At 35.5% G+C, this 9,700-nt stretch overlaps 1 protein-coding gene across 8 annotated transcripts in view; it reads left to right on the top strand.

Moving 5' to 3' along the window:
* Positions 1-9,700, top strand: part of Col24a1 (collagen type XXIV alpha 1 chain) — a 304,025-nt gene that overhangs the window by 1,897 nt on the left and 292,428 nt on the right. For 6 of the 8 annotated variants that reach the window (XM_019209372.2, XM_019209374.2, XM_019209373.2 and 3 more), the window contains exon 3: positions 4,880-4,944. In XM_019209372.2, the coding sequence (XP_019064917.1) occupies positions 4,880-4,944 (65 nt within the window). Of the gene's footprint in view, positions 1-32; positions 103-363; positions 504-4,879; positions 4,945-9,700 lie in introns of those variants that run through there. The other 2 variants (XM_019209375.2, XM_010636700.2) reach the window with 2 other exon arrangements.

The raw sequence follows: 9,700 nt of genomic DNA, 5'->3' as shown, positions 1-9,700 counted from the left end.
TAGGCGCCGCCCCCCCCGCCCTCGAGCGCCCAACCTGTCTCCACCCCACTGGGAAAAGAGCGAAGACGGGGGTGCGCGGTCCCGGCCACTGCCCTTGTCCCCGTGAGTTACACTCCTGGGCCTCCAGCCGTGGCTGTGGTCAGTGGTTGCACAAGTTTGCTTCTGGCCCGCAGGAGCGAGAGGGGCGAATGCAGTTGTGGTGGTTTCTGCGGAGAATCTGCCCCTCGGGAGAGGAGGTGGGCGGAGGGCAGGGCAGAAGCACCCGAGTCAGCTCGGGGCAGGCGGAGGCGGGGTGTGGAGAGACCGCCTCGTGGCGGTGTTTGTGTGCACATGTGCGTCTCAGCCGCGTGCTGCCGGAGGAAAGCGCAGGCCGCGTGCTGTCGGGCCGGGAAGACCCAGGTGCGGTCTCCCAAAGCAGCTCCTGCAGGTCCCTCGGGCTCCCAGGCAGAACTTTTCGTGATCAAGGCCCCCAGTGAGGACCCTCCGGACTGTGCGGGGCGGGGGTAAGGCCATCCTGCGGACTGCGCGCACCTCTCTCCGGTCCTTGGCAGTGCCAAGGGACTCAGGTCCTGCAGAAGAGGCCCAGGGCGGCCTCCGCCTCCCGTCTGGCTGCAGGGTCCCACCTCTGGGGGGGGGGCCCGTCTCTGATTAATACTCCCCTTGGTAGCCGTGACCGACCTCGTAGATTAAAGCACATCTTCGGCTCCTGGCCTCTGTCTTGTCTGGTTTACACTTCCCTTCCAGACGCTCCCAGAAAAGGCCTTGCATAAATTCTTGGGCAGTTTGGGGTTTGTAAATTGGGTCCAGATGATTGGGGGGAGGGAGGCAGAGAAACCAAATAGAGCCGATTACATCGGAGGAGGAACTCCTGAGAGGGGAAAAAAAAAAATCACACCTCGTGGATGGGGGAAAGAACTCTTGTGGAGCAGATGCTGAGTGAAGGTGCTGGTCTCTCAGAGGGCCTATCAGCCAGGGCCCTTGCAGGCTTCCCACAGCTCAGGATCCAACTTGTTCCATTACAGAAGCCCGTGGGGATGGGCTGCAGAGAATTAAGGATAATTCATAATCATAGCAGATTGTAGAATTTCACAGCTCCAGCCACACACATGCAAAACAGAAAAGGTAGGGATTGGGCAGAGAAAATGTTTCTAGAAAAAAACAGCCAATTAAAAAAAATGCCAACCCTTGGGAAAAGGGGAAAGACTTGGAAGAAGCAGCTGATTAGCTGATGATACTGTCAGGCCACTGAATTAAACCTTAAGAGTCCTAATGAAAACCCTGAGGCTTTCATTTGCCACCAGCTTTTTGTGGTGAGCCGTTTGCAAGAGCAGGAGCAGCTTTTTAGAATCGTAGTTCTGATTAGTCACTCAAAAACATTTATATTTTAAAACTGAATTCTTATAAACATTTTCTTTGACAGGGCTACTTTTAAATAGATTGACTAATGTAACTGTGGATGTAATAAAAGAAAATTAAAACCCAAAAGCCAGTGTTAGATATATTGATTTAACATACATCAGAAAATACCGCAGACAGACTCATGGTAATTAGAGGGTTTCTACAACAACAACAACAACAACAACAGCAACAAATTTCTATATGAAACTCCTACTTTCACAGAATTCTATTTTTAAAAATTGCTTAGTTGCCATTGTTTTTAAGTGTTGAAAATAAACTGACATGTCAAGGAGGAAAAGCATATTTATGTAAAGGAATTTTGAGTATTTAGACATTCTGCTCCTAATCTGTAAAGCTGAACAAGAAAAATAAATTTTATTTAGTTTCCTTAGTATGCCTTGCAACTATGACATTTTAGAATTTATATCTCTAAGTGGGAGATGAAATAAAGACCATTTCATTTTCATTCTCATAAAAGCTTTACATTCTGTCACTCATTCAATAAATGTTTACTGAGTTTCCCTTGTGTGCCCAGCATGGCTCTGGACAGGGATACCAGGAGCGTGCAGTGACACCACGGCCATCTTCCAATTGCACCCAGGCTAACTAAGGACATACTAAGTGAATGTGCCCAACAAAATGAGATAAGGGTGTATTCCAGAAGGGCATCTAACAGTCCTAGGCATATGGTGAGGGCAGAGAGAGGCACTGCTGAAAGGAAAAGCAAACTAAAGGGAACAAAATCTAGACTGAAACCTATGTAGAAAGGTCATGGACTCTTCTAAGCAGGGAACATTAAAAGGCTCAGAAGCCAGACAGCACAGTGTACTTGAGGACCTGAAAAAAAGTTGGTTGGAGCACACATTCTAGGGAAGAAGTGGCTTAAACTAGAGCTGCAGGGAGAAATGGGGATTAGCTCATACCTTTCGATTGATCTAAAAGAAAACCACAAACATTTAAAAAATTCTCTATTTACAATATTTCCCCAGTACTTCTTACTATTATAAAGCGATTCTATGTAGGAATGAGTATCATCAGCCCAAAGATATACATTATAATCCTAAGGATCTCATGGCTACCCTAAAGAAAAAGATCCCTGGTATTTCTCTAAAGTAAGTTGGACCATTCAGATAAAGAGAAAGCTGACCCACTCTTTAAGAATCACTTGGGGGAGACCCTTGGGATGGTTATTAGTATCTTAGATGTTCTAAGTATGATCTTTAGTTATCTGTTCTGCTTGGTCTCCTATAGGTTTTTATCATCTCTTGGTCTGGACACGTTTGGACTGTGGTTGATGTCAAACTCAAAACACGGTTAGCAGGCCAGATATATGCAGAGTGTTTCATAGTTTCTTAGACATCCTCAGATAACAATATCATAGGTTATATTTTAAACCTTTATTAAATCTTATATTGTTGATCTTCTAAAGACATTTGTTAAATATAGTGAGATCATTGTAATTTCATACAGTGTTCCTCGATCTTGTTTGCACATTAGAATGACTTGATAAGGGTTTTAAAATGCATGTACCATGTAACATCAGATGTACCATGTAACATCTAGGGATAATACTAGAAGGAAAGACAATGTAAAGAAACAAACATATCAGTAGTTTTTAAAACTCCACAGGTGATTTCAGTGTGGAGCCTAGATTTAAAAAAAAACAACACAAATCATGTGAGTATCTTTTCTTGAGTATTGCCTATTCTAATGTGTGATTCTCAGAATTGGCTCTCCAATCAGCAGCACCAGCATCAAATGGGAATTTGAAGTAAATGCAAATTCTTGAGCCTCACCCTAGACCTACTGAGTCAAAGCTCTGCAATTAAGGTCCAAAAACTTTTCACAAGCTTTCCAAGTGGTTGTGACGTACACTAAAGTTTGAAAAATCACTGAACTATGTAGTAGAAAAGGATTTTTAGCTTCAGATAATATGTTGTATCATAAAATCAAATATGTAATGTAAGCAAAAATGTCTATTTACATGTATTAAAATTAGAATGTAAATATAATTAACATTCTACTTTTTTCTCTGTCTGGGACACACATAATGTGTAATTAAAATGACCTCATTAAAATGTATACATTCTAGAGCTCCATTCTAGTACAAATTTTTGAGTCATAGTTTTGTAGAGGCCCAGAATCTTCTTTTTTTTCACAAGCACATTAGGTAGTTCTTTGGAAAACTAACATTTGGGAACTGTTGATGTAAATGAATAACATCACATATGAAAATGTTTTATAGGCTTCATTAATATACATGGCTCAACTTTTTGCCCATATCAGTTAAAATTTCCATAATAATTTAGTTGCTTATTTTGTAGAGTTAGTGATAATCATTAAGTATTCTATCAAAACTTTGTCATATATATATTTCATTTTTTATTACACAAAAATGAAAATCCTAATTTAGTACCATTTTAATACAAGTCTGTATTCCATTATGTCAAGAACAGTGTAAGTTTATGTTGTTCCCTTAACCTTCATAAAAAGATTATCCTTAAAATAAGTGTGCTATTTGATAAAAGCAAAAATATTATATTGGTAATAAGTAGAAAAATACACCAGGAACTTAATATAAAAATATTTATGGGGCTTTGCAATCACTCTTTGAAGAAGAACATTTCACAAAAATGTCAAATGGAGAGCCTTTGAGTTCAAATAAAAAGTAGAACCAAAGTCTAAATTAGCAAGAATTAGTTAATGTTGATTGTGTTCAACATGACCATTTTCACTTTCCAAAAATTATGTATAATTTTCATCTGGGAGGCAGATATAGCCAATTATTAAGATTATTCAAAGTAATTATAAAAAATTTGGTTGTACTAAAATATCACAATATTTTCTCTTAGGTAATCAATATGAATAAACGTTTTTATTTATAGTGATTGGATATTGTTCTCATAATTACCAATCAAATGTTCAACATTCACACCTATAGGCCATTGCTATTTTCAGAACCAAAGAATCAGAATTTTGTAGAAATGACTTAAATATGATATTCAAAGGGCTTTCACAAATAAACATTAATCTACACAAATAATTGGGTGGTTCCGTCAATATATAATCATTATAGTTGACATAATTGCATTATTTAGTATAATTTTGTTACTTTACATGAATTATCTGGTAATTTGCCATAATATATGATAATAACAACTATAATATTATCTATACTAGTTTACATTTATTGCGTTATGTGCCACACACTGTTGTATGTGTTTTACACAAACTTTTTCAGTTAATCTGTAAAAAAAATCTTTATGAATAGGATTAACATATGAAGAATCAGAGGTATAGAGCAATACAATGTGATCAGATCACACAGTAAATCATAAAACTGGAACTTGAATTCAGAGCCCTTGATCTTAATTAGAATTAGAATAGTAGCTTAATTATTAGCTCTGCTTTAGAGTTCATTCTAGATTTGATATAGTTTGAAGATTGTTAGTGTCCAATAATTGTTTTTTCTCTTTCATAGGAAACTACTTCCTCATTTCATTGTGCTATGTATGGCTTGGATTACTGTTCACGCACAAGAACAAGGTAAGAAAATTACCTTGTTACTTATTTCTTTAAACAAAGTTCTGCTTCTAGACAGCAAAATTACAGACCTTTGAAGTTATCACAACCTTAAGTTCAACATTAAACAATAATTAAAATATTTTACCCAGCATAATGAGAATGTGAGAGTAAGGAAATCAATTTTGGAGGGAAATATGACCTTTAAAAAATTACTCAGATCTTCCATCTGTGAAATTGCTTACATTTTTAAGCAAACTCTATAAAAGGGAAGTTTTGTACAGTAAAAAGGCTTTTCTTGTGACTTCATTTTAAGTAGGAGTTCTTGGGGGTGGCAAACTGTGACTGAATTACCTTTGCACTTCTTGAAACAACAACAAATGTTCTATCTAGATTTGCATCATTAAGAAATGAAGTAAGATTTGCGTATTAGTGGGCTTAGGATATTATTTAATTCAAACAGAGAAGTTTAGAAAATAGTTCAGTGCTTTGTTTTTGCCTCTAGCTGCTGCTTTGGGAAAATGATAGGGTTTCAGGAGTATATGTATTCATTCATTTATTAAACAGCATTTTAAGTACGCAGTTCCCAAGGAATATCCTAACTGCCAATCATTGAAATACAATATGATAATGTGAAAATGAAAAAGTCATTATGTCAAAGGTTGAAAATAATATGAAAGTCAAAGAGAAAAATCCTAGAACTGTGCTGGACTTATAGACATTATCACGCTTTATACTTAGCTGGGCTGTACTTGGCTGCCAAATTATTCAGAGAGAACCAGTTTTTTAGTTCAGTGACCAACTCAATGATACACTTATCAGTTTGGTCAATTGAACAGATAACAATATGAAAAAACTCGTAAACAGGTAAGCAAAGACTTGAATCTAGGTCTATCAGTAAAGATAAAACGCTTTACCCTGCAAATCACCTTGCATGACTATTTCCAATGTTATGAGTTTAATAATTTGCCAAATAATTATTGGCAAAATATGAGAAACTCAATGAAATAAAGACATAGGAAAGAGGATATTTATAATATATTGTTTTATTTATCTAAAACAATACAAAATATGGTTTTATTTCAGAAAAAATCTTTTTCAACCTTATTATAACCATTTTTATTTTATTTTATTATAACATTTTGCCAGTTCTTAACAAAAAGAACAGTCTTTTAAAATCCATCTCAGACTTTAAAATTTGACTATTTTTGAGTAGAAAAATGGAAATAGTATATTATCAGAAACTTAGATTTTTTTCCCTAAATAACTTTTTTTTTATTAAATTGGCATCACGTTCCATATAACTGGAAGATTAGAATATCATTATTAGAGAAATTGTGCTTTATAGTGATCACAAATATCAGATAGATAGATAGATAGATAGATAGATAGATAGATAGATGCTAGTGATTATCCTAAGTTAGACTTCTTATATTTGTGGCTTATGAGATTTTTTAGAATGAAAAAGATATCATAATTCAAGGGCATATTTTAAACATCAAATTGCACAACAAAACGCATAACAAAAACCAAAACCCTCTCCCTTTCCCTCCCCTGAGTCTCTGCCAACCTCTTCTGGCACCTTTTGGTTTTTAACCTTTGCATTTCTACATAATATGTTTAAATATTTTATTGACTGCTTATTGCTGATTATGAGAATTCTATCGTAATGTCCTTCCCCTTCCTCATCTCCACATTTTATTAGTTTATAGTTAAATTAATATCCACAATTTCCCTTATTATGACCATGTACATATTTGTCACTGAGCCATATATGTTTATATTTTGCCCATACAGTGTTGCAAGATTGCTCCTTTATGTTACTCATGTTGAGTTCTATTTTATGATTAATAATTTTCTCAGGTATTACACAGGAATTTTTAAACTTTCAAAAATATTTTTCCCCAAACACCATAGTATTCCATCAATTTTATTATTTTCTTAAAGCTATTCCTTGTAGATGCAGACATTTTCCTTTTCTTCTGTAGATTACTAGTTTTTTGTGCATCTGGTAGACTTGCTGGTTCTCCTCTGTGTTTGCTGGAACTCATATCTTCCTCTTCATAGTCTGTCTCCTTATTTGGGTGGAGTATATCTTCCAGTTGCATGTACTGAAGTGGTACATTTTTCACAACATTGCATTTCTGAGACTGTGTTTATTTCATCTTTACCTTTAATTGTCATTCTATTTAGATGAACATAGAATGTTAGGTTGTAAATACTTTTTAGAATTTGAAAGGCTTTCACCTGTTGTTTTCTGGCTTGCAGAACTATTAGGAAATCTGATGTTATATTAATTCTCAATCCTTTACACATGACCTTTTTATTTTCTTCAAGGCTTTCAGATGAACTTTTTATCCTCTATGTTTTGAAATTTCACAATAATGTGCCTTAGTACTGTTCTTTTTCAACTTATTGCATGAGGTGCTCAGTAAGCTTTTTCATTTTTGCTCATTTTCTCTGTTTCTGTGTGGGTGTATGTGTGTGTATTACTGTGAGTTGAATAGAGAGCCCTCACAAAGAGTTACATCTGCAGCCCCCCGACCCCACACACACTTTTTTTTTAAACAGGGTCTCCCAACATTGCCCAAGCTGGGCTCAAAATTGTGATCCTCCTCCTTCAGCCTCCCATAGTCCTGGATTTACATCAGCAGGTTTTTTCAACATGAAAACAGCCTTCATTTTCTGGACATTTTTAAATAGTACTTCTTTCTTTCTGATGTATTTATTTCTCTTTATGAAAGTTCTGTTAATTTTGTGTCTTCAGAATTGAGATTCTGATTTTTTTTACTTTAAGATCCTTTTTCCATCTTTTTTTGTATTCTATTTTATATGACATTTTTATGAGTTACTACTCCAAACATTTTATTTTTTATTTCTTCTTTATTTAAATATTTTAGTAATTTTCTCACTCAGATTGCTGCTTCTTTTTTTCTTCTTTTAAAATAGCATCTTATTCTTGTTTCTTTGATATAGTATCTATTCTTATCTAAGGGTAAGAATGGTTTTGAACTTTTGTTTTCCTTGCTTCCTGCATTGTCTTTGCTTCTTCCAAACTTGTTTGTTTTGATGTTTGTGTGTGCGTGTGTGTGTGTGTGTGTGTGTCACAGAAATTCTAAGTCTTTATTCCCTCTTTTATCATTTTTAAAGAAAAATATGCTTGTAAACTATTTGTGGGTTATGTTTGTCCACTGAAATGCTTCACATAGTGTTTGATTATGTAGGAACATGGCTCACCATCGTATTGTTGGAACTACAAATGTCTGAAGCTCTAATGTTCCTTTAGAAAAGATAACTACCCAATATCTTACTTGCAGAATATGATCATGGTTGCTACTGCTACTGAGATTAGGTGATATAAAGGGGTTCTGAGATTGGGAAGTGTCTTCCAATTTAGTATATAGATTTTATTTGACTCCCTTGTTCTCCATGTGGTATTTATATTTGGTCAATGATTTTACATAATTAACCTTTAAGCTCTTGTTATGGACTCAGAGCTTATACAGGCTTTCAACCCCTCGCCTACCACCATTCCCCAATTTGAAGTCCTGTATCTCACTTCTGAATTCAGTGATTTTGTGTCTTCACTTCTTGAGCCTTTTTGGAATTTTTCTATATGAGCTAGATCACCTGGGATTAACGTCTGCTTCTGAAACTCCTTAGTGGGTTTTTTTTTCCAGATTTGCTGATTCATGTACTTATCATTTTTCAAAACTGTCAATCTCTCTTATCTGCTATTGTCTCTTCTTATCATTCACTTTACATGCAGTTTTAAATGGTATTTCCTTGTTCTCATTTTAGTGAGATTTTTTAAGACAAAAAAAATTTGTGTGCCTTGCTATGATTTGTTATTCAACTAAATTTTAACATAGGAAACAAAAACAATTCTAAGTGCCTTGCTAGTTTATATAAATTTTATATTTCTTTTATAACCAAAGTTTAGGTGAATAAATGATTTTTTAAAATTACATATATAAGATTGCATTTTCTAAGGCTTTGACAGACACAGATACCTTTAATTTGATATAGTAAACCTTTCTTCTGATTCTGACTGCACCAATATTCTGGCTGCCAGTGAGACACTGGCGTAGCTGCAACATTGTTCCACAGTGAATTACACCATGAGAGATGTGTAACTAATTCTCAGCATGCTCAGTGTCCTCAGGTTCATGATCCCCAGAGTGTGAAAACCACATGTGTAGAAATCAATGTGTAGAATACGCATCTCCAAGAAGAGTATTTCCTATAAAAATTAATCCAAAATGTGTTTACTATTAACAGAGCTCTAAAATGAGTTAACTCCAAGTACTTTCTGCCAAGAACCCTTACTGGGCCCTTATCCAACTTAAAGCTTCATCTTATTTTATAAATAAGTTGGAATTTATCTCCTTACGCAGAATAAGTGTGTTATTTACATTAAGAAAACATTAAGGAAGTAATGCCACATTTAACCTACCCAGTCTGCCAGGGGAGCTTAAGCACTGGTGTTTTGGAGCCAGAATCCTGGGTTTATGGCCAGGTTCAACTACTTAGTAGCATGTGACCTTGAACAAATTCCTAATGCTCAGCCTCATTTTCAACAACTCTACAGTGAAGGTACTAATAATACTACACATATAAAATGTTTAGTGCAGTGCTTGTTATATTAGGCTGCAGTAAACTTTAATGGGAAAAATGAGAATATTCCAGATCCCTTTCTTTTCTTATATCCTAATATTGAAAATATAAAACAAAAAAAAAATATAGTTGATTTTGAACAATTTCCTTTAGTTCCTTAACT

Source organism: Fukomys damarensis, unplaced genomic scaffold (genome assembly GCF_012274545.1).
Source record: "Fukomys damarensis isolate Sample0158 unplaced genomic scaffold, DMR_v1.0_HiC HiC_scaffold_33, whole genome shotgun sequence".
Lineage (NCBI taxonomy): Eukaryota > Metazoa > Chordata > Mammalia > Rodentia > Bathyergidae > Fukomys > Fukomys damarensis.
The sequence above is the reverse complement of the archived record's forward strand: the minus strand, read 5'-3'. Positions and strand labels throughout refer to the sequence as shown.